The sequence below is a fragment of the Sinocyclocheilus grahami genome, unplaced genomic scaffold, assembly GCF_001515645.1.
Source record: "Sinocyclocheilus grahami isolate Dianchi unplaced genomic scaffold, SAMN03320097.WGS_v1.1 scaffold47.1, whole genome shotgun sequence".
Taxonomy (NCBI): Eukaryota; Metazoa; Chordata; class Actinopteri; order Cypriniformes; family Cyprinidae; genus Sinocyclocheilus; species Sinocyclocheilus grahami.
Genome location: NW_015505226.1, coordinates 3,826,659 through 3,842,334, shown reverse-complemented (window position 1 = coordinate 3,842,334; position 15,676 = coordinate 3,826,659). Strand labels below are relative to the sequence as shown.

At 38.5% G+C, this 15,676-nt stretch overlaps 1 protein-coding gene across 1 annotated transcript in view; it reads right to left on the bottom strand.

The window, feature by feature from the left end:
• Positions 1-9,309: 9,309 nt before the first annotated feature.
• LOC107582755 (zinc finger E-box-binding homeobox 1-like) overlaps positions 9,310-15,676 on the bottom strand; it is a 74,381-nt gene continuing 68,014 nt past the window's right edge. Inside the window, exons 5-8 of the mRNA XM_016268739.1 lie at positions 14,670-14,781; positions 12,565-14,249; positions 12,228-12,408; positions 9,310-10,327 (exon numbers count right to left, since the gene is read on the bottom strand). Coding sequence (XP_016124225.1) covers positions 9,618-10,327; positions 12,228-12,408; positions 12,565-14,249; positions 14,670-14,781 — 2,688 coding nt within the window. The 3' untranslated portion in view covers positions 9,310-9,617. The remainder of the gene's footprint in view (positions 10,328-12,227; positions 12,409-12,564; positions 14,250-14,669; positions 14,782-15,676) is intronic.

Sequence of the window (15,676 nt, the reverse complement as noted above, 5' to 3'; positions counted from 1 at the left end):
CCGTAAATATGGAGCTGCTGTATCATACGAGCCTGACAGATAATGGGCCCCTCTGCATGCCCATTTACTCATCCTGGCTGAAGCCTGATTGGTTTATCCGTACTCCATCATCTGACCCAGCATTAAGAGCTTGTAAATTCTGCAGCAGAGAACACCTGAAGAACCCTGCCTAGAGTTTTATAGAGTGTGTGTGTGTGTGCCAATATGAAAATATGGGTCATTATACAAAATGGGCACCTCTTCCAGAGTGCCAGACAAGAAGTTCCTTTTTTGCAAGATTTAAAAAATTCTGTCTACCACTAAGAAATAATATTTCAGTGTTCACATATGCACTGTGCCATCCATAGATAAATGATTGCTTTGGGAAATGATGCCTTAAAAGTAACAAAACTGTTATTTTTTAAGTCTTTTAATCTCAAATGTAAAAGTCACAGTGCCTCTTAGAAAATGTAACACTGATTTTCCTGCAAATAACAAGGATCAACGGTTTACTAAACAAAATCATAAAAAGAGATTTGAGTTTATTACTTTAACATTGGAAAGAGCATAAAAGGGTTAATGCACAACTATTAAAAAGTATTTTAATAAATGTTAGATAACAAAGTAATAAGAAAACAACAAAATGCTAGGTTTTATTTCCACATGTTTTTTTATTTTGTTCACATGTAAATGTGCATATTTGCTAAAAAAAACATTCTACTGAACAAATAAAAAATTTCAAATATTATTTTAAAGGTATTTATATCGTTATTTATTTTAATTATAAAATACGTTTTCTGATGCATTTAGAAACATTTTCACAGCAGCACAAGTTGGCATCAACTTTTTGTTGTTGAAGATCATTTTTGAAAAAAAAAAAAGGTACCTTTTGACAACTTTTTACAAGAATGTACCATTTTTGTACTGATATGTACTTTTAAGGTTCTAATATACATTCTTTAGGGGTAAATAAGGTACAAAAGGTGTACCTTTTTCAACAGTACCACCCCAGGGACAGCTTTTGTACCTTTTTTTCTAAGAGTGTAGCTTTTTCTATCTTTGTACCTTATTTACTCCTAAATGGTACATATTAGTTCCATAAAGTTACATATTAGTACTTCAAAAGCACATTAATATTTTAAAAGTACATATTAGTGCTTATAGCGTCTACATGTTTGTACCTTTTGAAAGGGTACTGCCCCAGTGACAGTTTTATACCGTTTTTCTGAGAGTGTGTGTGATTTTACAAATGACACATATTTTGTCAAATTACTCATATTTCTATATTCACAAAATTTTTAATAGGACAGAGATGTCTATCTCAAAGAAGCAAAGAGCACTACAGCTTTAAACATCAGCTCAAACACACCCTGAGTAAAGACAGTGAAACCCTTTAAAGCCAGGCTTGTGAATAAGACTGACAGTAATTTAAAAGCAATGCCCTCTTCACTAGTCTCTAGTGATTCGGTCTCTCTCTACCCGTTAATTAGTTTGTCTCCAACTGCTGATTTAGCCTTGGTGTCCTTGCAGGAAGCCGTGTGGTGGGTCTCTTTTACAGGCTGATTAATCCTGTTCAGGCCCGTGGAGTAGTGTTAGACCCCGGCAGCAGCTTATTAGCATGTGTGCCTACTAACAGAGCCCCCGCTACTCCTAAGGCTTAATAATATGTGTTTCTTCAACTAACGTCCTTATTAGTGCTACTAAGTGACGATCACACTTATAAATAGTGCTGTGTGCTTTTTAATTAAGGTCTATGAAATCATAGGCTTGATGCGCGAGCGTGTGTGTGCATGTGATAAATGAGGGGTGTTCGCATTGGTGTTATGACTGCTGCTCCTGAGAGTTTACCTCACACACTTACCCTAACAAGAACACACACACATACACACTCTTCACACCTTGCTCTTGATGATTTATGATCTGAGGTGCAGCAGCCTCTTTACAGTGCAGCTTTTCTGAGAAGATAACACAGCAGCTCCAGAGATACAGGCCTGTAATGTTAAACATCAATTAGGTTGTTGCCTACAAATACATGCAGCATTTCCCTTTGGAATTTTTATCCTTAAACAGGACATTTAAGGGGACGTGACAGTGTTTATTCAAGACAGTCCTGTCTCAAATGCATGCAGTTATTTAATCACCTTCATGCTGTTTAAAAAAAAAAAAGATATCACCAAAAAATGAAAATTTTGTCATTTACTTACCCTCATGTTGTTTCAAACCAGTTTCTTCTGCTGAACACAAAAGAAGATATTTGAAGAATGTTGGTAACCAAACAGTTGACTTACTATGAAAAAAATCTATCTATCTATAACATTTTTTTTTTAAAAATCCATACTGTGGAAGTCAGTGGCTACCAGCAACTGTTTGGCTACCCACATTCTTCAAAATATTTTCTTTTGTGTACAACATAAGAAAGAAACTGGAACAACTAACTAACCCTTTAAACAAAACCACAATGTTTTTACATTTTAATGTGAAAAACAAATTGCATTGTGATTCCTATAGGAAAGACAGGGTTTTTGCATTGTTGCGTAACGCAGAACAATAGGCTTATTTATTCGTAAATAATAAATGAGCTGTGAAGTTACACTTTCATTTTTTTTATGTAATTTGTACTTCAATATTCAGGTGTATGTTTACTTTTTATTTTATTTGTAAATAAAATACATTTGTATGTGTATATATTTTAGTTAGATGTCATAATATTATTATAAAATATTCATTTTGAAGTGTAATAAAAAAAAGAAAGTGTAAATGTTGCCATACACAGTATAAATAAAATAAATGCATACATAAATATATTAATATAAACCACAATGTTTTTACATTTTATATATATATATATATATATATACAGTATATATATGTATGTATATGTATTTATATTTATACTTTTTTCTATAATTTTTGTTGTTTTTCTGTTGTAGTAAATTTATTTTTAATAACTGTCTGTAAGGACGTATATTTTCACAAATGCTAGCCTACAATGTTCTTTTGAAGTTTGAATGTGGGAAAAAATATATAAATAAATAACCTTCCGTGAAACACAAATACAACATTTTTAAAGATTGTCCTTTTGAAATCGAAAGCGAATGGGGACTGACCGGGGTTGTTACAATTTCTGAAATGACTCTGAAAATAAAAGTATCAGAAAGTGTATTCCAAGTGTTGTGAAGCCATGCGATGGAGGAACTGACGATCTTCACATCCACCCTGTCTTCACGAAAGACGAATCGGACTGATTTGTTAAACTTCATGAATTGCAGGGGTTTTTTAGCTCACTGCAGGAGAAAAGAATGTCTGATCGTCACACAAAGCTATCTGACTTTAGAAGACTTATAGCAAACAAATCACACGAACCACCTTCATAGTGAATTTGTGTCCTATTCAATGTAATTTATTGGCCAAGAATATGTAAGACATTAAAAATGTATGATTTTGTGTCAAATAAAAGTAGGCTAATATGGAACTAAATCAGAGTTGATGAAACGTATGGGTAAACAATCCCTTTAACACCAGACTAATTAAACCTCTATCTTAGCTCATCCTAATACTTACACTATTACACTATGTACACTATTAGCCTGATTGTTCCTTAAGCTTCATAAGTTTTTGTCAAACAAACACAGCGGCCATGAATTCATCCTGTTGTAATGTTGTAACGTGAACACTAGGGTGTAATGAAGATCCTGTTTGAGCTCTTCCACAGACTTAGTTCTTGCTGTCAGCTTATTTCTTTTTATTGCACATTATCCTTCTCCCAGAATCCACCTACACGTTCCCTTCCCTCCTTTTCTGCTCCTCTCCTCCAAAGCAGAGCTGGCAAGAGTTGCCAATGCAAAAATAAATCCATTTTGATGTTCCTTACAGCTCTCTCTTCTTCTCTCTTCCTCTCTCAAGTATGCTCTCGCAGTTCAGTTTTGTTTAGAGGAGCTCTGGTGATTCATGCAGTTCAAGATATTCACCGTGCCCTATTTCTACCTCTCCCTCCTCCCCCCGCTCGTCTAATGAAGTTAGTGTGTAGCCTATGCAGCGGAGAGAAGTAGATTAGAGCTGAGGTGATGAGGCAGAAGGGGAGCCTCAGTCCTCCTGTACTCAGGCCTGAGGAGGGGCTGCTGGGGTCGGCCGGGATGAATTCCCTCTGCTCCTGAGGTGGAGATCTAATTGATTTTTGTACCCTGAGCCATCTGGCTTAAAGTGTGTTTCATTGTGTGTGTGTGTGTGTGTGTAAGACAACAGCTCACCTCTTGAATCTGGTTTACGCTCACATTTGTTATTTAAAAGCACTGACTGCATGCTACTCTTTCAGTGGGGGATTCTAATTAAATCATTATGTGCTAGAGCATGTCTTTGACATCATCACCAAAAGTCATCTGTGCTACAGAGAAGAGACGACATCTTCTTCAGTATCTTCATTTCACCTGAGAATATGTTCAGCGAACACAGTAACCAAGGTGTCTCGTGCTGTTTTTCATTTTAAAATCAAAATGGTGGTGTTGAGGAGAGACCCCCTCGCATGATTGTAAAGCGCTTAGGGTGTACAAAAATACACAATAAAGCGCAATATAAATGCATCATTCATTCATAAGATCTGTTTGTAAATGACCAACAAAGATGTCCAAGATGATAAAAAAAAATCTAAAATCTAGTTTAAAATGAAAGTGGAAAGTATTTGTGCTGTTTTCATAGATTTTGAAAAACATTTTCCACAAAACTATACTTTTACTTCTACTTGTAGTTTGAATAAAGTTTTTTATTTATTCATAAAGTAAAAAAATATATAATGGATTTGGAGCCAAAATTTTGACCTGAACAAATTTTTCCCCCATAAATAGTGATTCAAAATATCTGAATAAATAAATTAATATAATAATTAATATAAAAATTTGCTTTTTTTCAAGCATTTCCACATTTTCGTTTTTATAAATAATATTAAATAATATTAAATTATATATTAATCAAAGAGACTTACAAATGAGGACAATGGAAGCAGTCAAAATCAACAAAAGAGCAATGATATGCAAGTGCTATAACAAATCTCAGTTAGCTTAACGCTGTACACGTAGCAAGTTTTTTTTTAAATCATATAATAAATAAAAAGAAAACAGATAGAATAGAAAAAGAATAGAGCAAGCTAGTGTTAGAGGCCTTTTTTGCTTTTGTTAATTGTATAATAAATAAAAAGATAACAAATAGATAGAATACAAAAAGATTATAGAAGCGATTGTTCGTTTTTTTTAAAAGAAAACAAGCAGTTAGTAAATAATATAGATAGTATATTAATATAGTTAGTATATTATATATATAGACAAATACAAATACTTAGACAAATATAATTTAGACAAATACTAATTAAGAAAATTATTTTATTATTAATTTATGTATTTATTTATTTTTGCAGTGAAGCGGCTGATCAAATTTGCAAATTGAGGCAAAAAGCTGATATGGAGATGATATATCCTTTTGCTAACGTTATGCTCAGTTTCTTCAGATATGTTTAGTGAGATCATGTTACAGCAGTGATTTTGTTTGTCTTCTCGTACAGTCTCCAAAGGAAGATGGTATTACAAATACTGTATATATATATATCAGCAACATCAGCATGTTACTGTAATGGATATTTGTTATTTGTCTCACTGATGTATTCTCAGCTGGATCCGAATCAAATAGAAGGATCAGGTAAGGTTGAGTAAGGTTTTGCAGTCATTTGTACTATTTAAATAAACAGAAATGCAATTTCCACATGGAGCGAATGCCTAAGATGAAAATCAGGTGCACTGTTGCACAGGTGCAAATGATTAGAAGCTCATTAGAGAGTAAATGGAGGGGCACTGCCTTATATAAACATCAGAAACTTGTGGTCAGGTTTGGTCTTATAGCTGAGGAGTGTGGTTAAATCATGCTGAGATCAAAAGAGTTTGAAGAAGAAACTCTGCTGATGTTTGAGCAGCTTTTTAAAATGACTTTCAAATGTTTGTCACTCCACTGTCCGAGAGAGAGAAAAAAAATCAGCTGGATATTTATCCAGCCAAACTGCACTGAAGTCACTGTCTAACCTCATGAAACACTACATGTGATGTCAAGATGGGAAAAGCCACTCTTCTTATCAAGGTATGGAAGACTTTTATAGCATTTCAACTTTAGAGCGTTGCTAAGCAGTTGCTGAGTGTTTTTAGGGGCTGTGGATTACTGCTTATTGGTCAAAGAGCCCAAAAGGATCTTTTTAGTACTTTGCAAAGTCTCTGTACACGGCCCCTCCCTTTGGGTTTATTTATTTATTGGTAAGTTTTATGAAACAAATTAATAAATGCATACATTTATTATTTATTTTCATTCTTTTTCTAAGTCTTTGTGAGCTGCATTTTCAGTATCCATTGTGCAAATGGTGCTTTGATACTTATCACAGTTTAAAATTTGGGATTGGACTTTTTGGCAAATTTGACTTCACATTAGACCTTAGGACAATATCGGATCATAATAAAATGGCTTATATACTTCCATAATCCATTCTGCCTATTGAGGGAATGCAGAGAAAAGCAAGCGATTTAATTTTGTTCTACATGATATGCAATAACCACCAGAAGCATTCATCGAATGATGACTCTTAATGTGAACTTCTGCTGTGCTTATTCCACCTATAAAACTGTTTATTAATCAAGTGTGCTGAAACAATCCAATCCAAGTAAAAAAATATTGATGGGGAAAATCTCAGTGACTTTGTGAATGCAGCATTAATACTCCTCGTGCCTACACCAATCCAATCCAAGTAAAAAAATATTGATGGGGAAAATCTCAGTGACTATAATGAGGTGGAATCCAGCACTTGGCTAAATTACCATGATTTTTAAGTAAAGGGTTATATTTTGAGCACAGATGTAGGCTATTTGTATTTGATTGTGCCATCCACTAAATTTCCCAGGGGATGTTCTGTTCCCTGCTTCCACTCTTGGCTTGTTTCGGTGCTGTTGTCCATCAACTTTCAGCTACCACTGGAAACAGGGCTCTCGTTTCATTCTGTGCACACATTTCCAGCCTTGGGTGTGCTTTCCGGATTGTTCAGTGCTAAGTTGACATGGCACAAGGGTCATGAGAAAGATACTCTGATTTTAAATGTCCAGTTTGATAGGCGTTCAGAAGACCTTTGCAGAAGTGAAGTGTGCTTCTAAAATTGCATTAAAACCGAAACATCCAGGTGCCACAGAGCTCAAGAATATTCTGCCTTCTGCTTTAACGAAATTATTTTAATTATTTTTATAGTTAAATTAATTTTTTATAATTAAGTTTGACATACAAACACAGTGAGTCTATTATGCATACAGCAGAGGGTTAATCATGCATCACATAATTTTCAGACTTCAGTCATATCATAGATTTATGTTTAGTTGCATCAATAATTCATGCGCTCCATCCAAAATGCCACATGGCAACCTGATCCTAATCAATGGGTTTGGTTGGTGCTGAAGGATTGTATTCACAGTGAATGCCTCTGTATTTCCATCACAATGTGACCATTCATAAAAATCTCATCTTATGAAATGTATGCTTATAGGTCTTGTAAAAAATAATCATGTAATGGAAATATTCTAGAAAAGCTGTAAATGTTGAATTCTTGAAGTATTTTATTGTGAGATGGGGAGTCATTTAAAAAAAAAAACAATCAAACAAAAGGCTAACACTAAAAAGGTTAAAACCGGGACATATAAAAGACTTTGTTGCCTTGATGTAGACAAAGAGAGTTACAAATTGGCACAACCAAAAATAATAATAAAAAACACATTGATGTTTTGGCTTCATTAAAAGGGCAGCACAGTTTCATGGTGAAGGACAATCTTTTGATACAACAGCAAGGACTCATGAGTGTATATCATATAATTAGTTTTCAGTAGCTTCAAAAGTATAGTGGGGTAAGCGACAATAACATGAAAGTGACATGTAAAAGCTAACAGTTCTTATATACTTTAGGGGATTTTTTTTTTTTGCATTTTGAAAATTTGAAAATAACTTTTTCTGTTTTAAAACACTTTGAAATGCAAGAGCTCCTTCCCCAGCTTTGATTTCATTTATCTTTGAAATTATTCTTCATACTAAAATATATTATTGTATTAATACAAACTACAGTATTGTACACTACATTGTGTAATAAATAACCTTAAAGAAAATACAAAAATAAGACACATAAATATAAAAGGTCTCTAAAACTAAAAATGTGAAGTTACACTGATGAGGGATGGGAGGGGTAATACTGCCTTTACTGAAAAAATAAAACCCTTACACAATGTTCACTGAAACAAACAAACAACAAAAAAAACTTCATTACAAACAAGACAAAATTAATACTGACAGGTAAAAAGACTGACGAAAAGAAATGAAAAACACTAAAAGTGAACGCTTCATTGATCATATCTGCCTACATTTGTTACCTGAAGAAAAAGTGTCGTGCAGCTAAAGATAACAAGGGAAACAAGTGCACCAAACGGGAAAAATGCTTCAAGGCTGAAAAAAGTTTATTTTTTCTCTTTTGCTCATTGATCGTCTTTCCTGAATTCTTGATGCAGTGTAGTCCTTACTGGATTGATCCAAAAAAAAAAAAAGAGGCAGTCTTGTCCTTTAGTCAGGACTAGTGGTTCAGGTGCAGGGGTCCAAAATTTTGCTACCAAAATCAAAGACAGCATGAGCCCCACGCGAGTGTGCTGCTCAGCGGTGGCATCACAGCAACGGCACAGCACTGTTCAATGGCACTTCCAACATGCATGTTTTTGCATAAGAGTGGATGATGGTTGGGGAAGGGACTGTCGGCGATCACCTGGAACATGATGAAGACTGTCTAAAACCAGCTGTCTGGGATTACTAAGGTTTTTTTTGATGTCATGGCTTTTTGGGATTCATTAAAGCCCTCCCACCATAACCACATCAATCTTTTAGCATTTAAGGCTCACAGTCCTTCTTGAAATGAGACGACAGACAGCTGTTGTGCTAGCGAGCACTAGCGTGGCTTAGGAAATAACGTCTGGGGCGCTAATACTGGAAGGTAGACATTAAACAACACAAGGCCCACATAGGTGTTCCATAGGTAAACTGGGAATATGGTAGTGCACAGGATACTTTTTTTTTTTTTTTTTCCTTCAAATGCAAGAAAATACTGAGTTTTGTTCATTGGCAATAAAAAGGTATAGAAATCTCTCTCTCCCAACTGTACAGTTTTTGAGGGTAAACGGAGAGTGACAAAAAATTAGTAATACTGATGAAAGAAATTGACCCAAGGCGTTTTAGTAATAAAACTATTAGCCAAAACGTGTTCAGCTTTCAGTTCGTAAATGCGTCATTTTCTTGTTTTTGTTTTTCATTAAACTTTGCATTTATACAAACCATACTCAAACACTGAAAATTGTCTTTATGTGGAAAAAGTAACTATTTCGTATTTATCAGGCACACCTGGGGGTTTATACACAGTAGTGGGTTTAAATGCAGCGTAAGAGCAGTCACGCTCTCTTCCTCATCTCATTCTCGACAGTCAGTTCTCAGGAAGAGAGAGAAACATCTGCGGAGAGAGAACATCTTTTTGTTCCTTCAAATTAGTAACTTTGTAAAACAGTCGTGAGGAATAAGGGTCGTAAAAACACGGTTGTGGCTTCTCTTCACTTCACGTCTCCATTCATAGTGGCTGAGTTTTCTTCATTTTCAATCCCTTTCTTATCGTCCGCTGGGTTCTCTCTTTCTGTTGTGTCCTTCATGTGTTCAAGAGATCCTGTGTCCATGACCTCCTGCGCCGATCGCTCCACCTCTCCGTTTTCGTCTTCACATTCATCCTGCATTACTATGACTTTCAGTGTCTGTCCGTCATTTTCCTCACTCTCACCTTCCTCGTCACCATCTTCTTGTTCCGCCCCTTCCATCCTCTCTCCTTCCTGGTCTTCATCTGCTCCCTGGTCGTCTTCATCTCCCTCCTCTCCAATCTTGACCACCTGAATCTCATCCTCGTCCACTAAGCTCCCCGAGCCCATCTCGTCATCCTCCTCGCTCTCATCCTCTCTGGTACTACTCCCCCGCTCATCTGAATCCAGGTGGGAAGGGGGCGAGGTCGCTGTGCTGCCCGTCCGGGGCTGCTCGTCACCAGGATTGTCCTCTTCCTCGACTCCCTGGCCTAGCCCTTGGCCTTGAGCCTCTTTCTTACAGTAGGAGTATCGGTGGTTCATGTGTTGCGAGTAGGAGCCAGAGTGGGAGAAGCGTTTGCCGCACTTGTCACACTGGTACGGTTTTTCTCCGGAGTGCAGGCGCAGGTGTTCTATTAGGTGGTGCTTGTGTTTGAAGGCCTTGCTACAGATCCCACATTCATGAGGCCTCTTTCCTGCAAGAGAAGAAGTTAGACTTTTTTAGTATTTATCTTTGAGTACTTATCTCATTACCAGAATATACAGAGACATCCAATCATTTCTGAGCTTTTTTTTTCTCTGCGCAAATGGGAGTTTCAGGTGAGGGTGAAAAAGTTGCCCATGTGGAAGTTGGTCATGCAAATTCATCATGGTGGTGACCAACAGAACACTAACTGCGCTAATGTGAACGCACCTTTAAGGTGTTAAAAGCACTTGTCACACTGGTACGGTTTTTCTCCGGAGTGCAGGCGCAGGTGTTCTATTAGGTGGTGCTTGTGTTTGAAGGCCTTGCTACAGATCCCACATTCATGAGGCCTCTTTCCTGCAAGAGAAGAAGTTAGACTTTTTTAGTATTTATCTTTGAGTACTTATCTCATTACCAGAATATACAGAGACATCCAATCATTTCTGAGCTTTTTTTTTCTCTGCGCAAATGGGAGTTTCAGGTGAGGGTGAAAAAGTTGCCCATGTGGAAGTTGGTCATGCAAATTCATCATGGTGGTGACCAACAGAACACTAACTGCGCTAATGTGAACGCACCTTTAATGTTATCATGTCACATCCACTGTTTACAATAAATGTCAGCTGATCGACACAATTACGCCACAGTATGATATATTAAATTGACTCATTTTCATAAATTATATGCATGCTTTAAATAAGCTCAACTTATAAAGGGTCCCAACCACAAAAAAAAAAAAACATTCTTGTAATCTCTACACACAGCAATAGAAAATCCCCCCCACACCCAGCGTTCAACCCTGGATCTTTAAGTCATTAAGAATTGCATTACATATTATGTAGCCTGGACAATAAGACCAAACAATGAATCAAAACAAGCTGTGGTGCACAAGACAGGCCAGTTCCACCAAGGCCTGGAAGTTTATAAACTGTGGCTTCAGACAAAAAATAAGAGAGAGAGAAAAGACAGCACAATTTGTGGTTCAAGGCGCTGTGATGTCATTTGGATGAGTGCTGCTCACTTTTTGGCCAGGTATCTTAACAGTGAGAGGTGATCATGTCACATCCACTGTTTACAATAAATGTCAGCTGATCGACACAATTACGCCACAGTATGATATATTAAATTGACTCATTTTCATAAATTATATGCATGCTTTAAATAAGCTCAACTTATAAAGGGTCCCAACCACAAAAAAAAAAAAAACATTCTTGTAATCTCTACACACAGCAATAGAAAATCCCCCCCACACCCAGCGTTCAACCCTGGATCTTTAAGTCATTAAGAATTGCATTACATATTATGTAGCCTGGACAATAAGACCAAACAATGAATCAAAACAAGCTGTGGTGCACAAGACAGGCCAGTTCCACCAAGGCCTGGAAGTTTATAAACTGTGGCTTCAGACAAAAAAAAAAAAAAAAAAGAGCGAGAGAAAAGACTGCACAATTTGTGGTTCAAGGCGCTGTGATATCATTTGGGTGAGTGCTGCTCACTTTTTGGCCAGATATCTTAACAGTGAGAGGTGACCGGCTCTTGGCTTCACTAACTTCTCATGTTTTTAAAGCAAAAGAGGGAGGAGGAGTGTAAATTACTAACAGAGATCTGATGCAACAGACTGGGTTCGGTGTGAGAAGGTAATGTATTTGGCCAGCGGATGAGGGAAAATAAGTCACCGCACCCTCCAGCACGTGTAATTTAACAGTGTTTGGAACTTGAAATTCAGTTCTGTTCCTGGTGTAATAGGTAAAATTACTGCAATACAATGTATTCTGTAATAAGTTCCCCTTCAATATCATTTCAAATCATATTTCTATGAATGCCCAGTCATTTATATATGAAGGAACATCTAAAAACAGGCTAAACTGCTTTCCTTATGCCTACTTTTTTCCCCTTGTGTGTGAGAATCCCACCTGTGTGTTCGTATTTATGGCGGAGCAGTGAGCTGCTCTTCTGGAAGATTTTGTCACACAGGTCACAGGCGTAGAGCCCACTCTCCGTCCTTTTCATCTTCTTCCTCGTCGGCCCTGAGTCTGAGTCTGTCTGTTCTTCCAATGTTGAGGTGACCTCTGACCCCATTTCCTGTTTCTCCTCCTACATTGTGAGAAAAAGCAGATCACTGTGATTTGAAATAATACAACCAGGGTAGATTTGTATGCACATACCCAGCTAAAATATACACACTTAAATGTTCATTTGAGGCTAACGCTGTGGACTCATGCTAACATGAAGTAAGTGTGGGGCCCTCACCTTGATGCCGTTGACGTGTATAACGTTCTTTTGTGGTGTGTCATTCCCTGCTGGGCTGGAGGATGTAGTGGTGTAACTGTAAGTCAGCTGCGGGATCAGGATGGTCTGTTTAGTGGTTGTAAGTGCACGAAGACATTGCGCTTGTCCCTGGTCAGTGATAGCCACTAGGGTGGGCAGTTGAGTGGTCACGATGTTTATGGGATTGGCACTTGGTTGGCTGGCATATTTGGCAGCATTGGTGCTTGCATTGCTGAGCAGTTCCTTTTTTGTGCAAGTCAAATTCAGTGGCTCCTCTTGAGCAGAGTAAACGGTGTTTACATGAACGCTAGCCCCAGCAGCTGTAGCAGCAGATTTTGGAAGCGACAGATCGAGAGGTCCTTCGCCTTCCTCAAGAGTCCTGGCTGGGACAGGACCGTCGGCCGATAGGTTTAATGGTGAAGGGGATGTAGGGACACTCTCGATCCCATTCTCCCCAGCTGCTAAGCCCTCAGCTGGGCTACAGCATTCCCTCTCTCCTTGCTCCTCTGAGTTAATTTGCTTACCCGGCTCTGGTCTGGGTGATTGACTTCTAGTCCCATCCAAATCCCCAGGAGTGGTCTGCTCATCCTCAGCCAGGGGTGAGGAGGGATCTACAGAGATCTGTCCCAACTGCATCTTCTCAAACCACTTCTTCACCACCTCTGCTGGAAGACTGACAGACTCTGATATCTTTGCCAGCTCCTCCTTGGTGGGCTCGTTGTTTAAGGCAAAGTAAGCCTTGAGCAAGGAGAGAAGGTTCTTCAGGGGAGGCTGACCTGGACACAGTCCTTCCTCCAAGTCTATTTTCCCCTCAAGATTTTTCCCGTTTACCCTATGTCCATCTTTACCACAGTGCTTAAGTGTGGTGTCATTGTGTAAAGCATTTTTCTTGTCCACAGTGATGGTGGTTTTGTCCCTATTTGTCTTGACCGTCAGGTCCTCTGGAGCCTTGCAGGCTTCTGTGTTCAACCCCAAAGATTCCTCCTTTGGACTTTGAAAGAGTGCTTGGGCCTGTGAAGGGTCCAGACTGTAATTGATATAGATCTTAGCACTGCCATCCTGATCTAAGATGGGAAGACTAATGGCCTGTATGACTTGCTGGGATGCTTGGGCAATTCCTACCCCTCCTGCTCCAACGATTCCTGTCCCTGCTTGCTGCCCCTTCGCTTGCGTGCTTTCCAGCACTTGCCTGATGACGTTCCCATCCACTGCCACCTTCAGCACGTTCTGTAAGTCCCCCAGACTGATGCTGATTGGGGATACCAGACCCACTGTTGGGAGCACAACAGCCTGTACAGCACCCTGAAGAGGGGCTGCCGCCCCACCCTGGAACATGCCATTTATGCATCTAGCGGATGGGGCCACCACCACAGGCTTGTACTCGTAGTCCAGTGGCTCAGACTTGATCTGTGTCAAGGGAAGCTGTTCCTGAAGGGGTTTGCTATTGTCCAGTTTGTCTCTGACTTGGACACGTGCTGTGGGGGAAGAGGTTGGCAGGGATGGGGAAGAGCACTGCGGGGTCTTAGCAGCCCCGGTGGCGGGAGAAGTTCGCGGCCGCCCGTTTACTGGGATGAGGCCAATGCACTTCTTACTGCTGATGTGGGAACTGTAGGAGCCGGAATGAGAGAAACGCTTCTTGCAGTTGGAGCACTCATAAGGCTTTTCTCCTACACAACACACACAAAAAAGACATGAGGAAAACGACAATTCACATATTGCTTTTACTGCTGAGGAAACATTGTGTTTCAGATCTGTAATGATCAAAAGACTGGATGGTAAATCTCTTCAAGTAAATTAAATACTTCATCGGTGGTCCTCAAAAGAAACTAAAACACAAAGGATTTGTATTTTTTTTTTCCAAACTGTAAAGGCTATAAGAACAGTGTGCAGTGTTTAAAGGACAAACTCTCTTAGGAAGCCTTTGACAGTAAGTACTGTAAGTACTTTGAAGTACTTGAATGCTGAATTGCCCTACAAATTTGTACAAAGTGAACAATTGCACACATATGCATGCTTGCAAACACACACACGCACACACCCAGACACTGCAACCTACACTACTCTAGCATATTTCAAGCAGTCCTCACCACTGTGGATGCGCAGGTGTTCTTTCAGGTGGTGTTTGTACTTGAAGGCTTTGCCACATTCAGTGCATTTAAACTTTCGATTCCCTCCTCCACCTGACTGAGTAACATGCCGCTAAAAACGTAAGAGAGAGTGTGTTATAATCGGATGAACAATACTGCTGTCATTTATCTGTAAGTGTAAAATCTCATAAGAAGTGTGCTTGATTTTTAACCATGTGCCCTTTATATCATATATATATATAATGACAACATTTATATTTACAGCTTTTAGTACTTTCCTGTAGGTATTGCATGAGTGATTTAAGCCTTGTGCATTACTAATGTGTTAAATCCAACCATTGAGTCTGATTTTAAATATTTGCCTTTCACGTCAATACACAATATTCTAAAATTGTAACCTTTCTCCCCCAGTTGGCCCCTAGAAACCATTTTGATCACTTTACATTTAACACGGTTAATCAAAATGTCAAAAACTTCTTATTCTTACAAACATTACAGAATAAGATACCTGTTCTCGGCGTTCTCGGCCAGCTTTGTGCGCGGTCATGTGTCTGTCAAGCTGTGTTCGATAGGCAAAGGTGTAGCTGCAGAGAGAGCAGCTGAAGTTGTCCTCGCTCTTCTCGTGTCTGTATTTAATGTGCTCCTTCAGTGAGGTGTAACGCTTGTAACCACGAGAGCAATAGGGACAGGTGAGGAGCTGAGAAAATGAGTCTGGCGTGCCTGAAAGTGAGAGAAGAGTAGATTACATTTTCATTTTTGGTGACTCTCTCCTTTATTTTCTCAAAAGCATATATTTGAAACAAGAAAAAAAATCTTATCTATCAGTAGTTGTAAATGTATGCAAATTTGCATACAATAATTTATGATGTTGTTCAAATATATCTGAAGAGGTGTGCAAGTAGACTAATGTACTATAAAACAAGGGAATGCAATTGTATGGATTTCTGGCATAGAAGATTATCTGTGAAGTGTGTGTGTGTCTGTGCGCGCATGCAGACATGGATCAA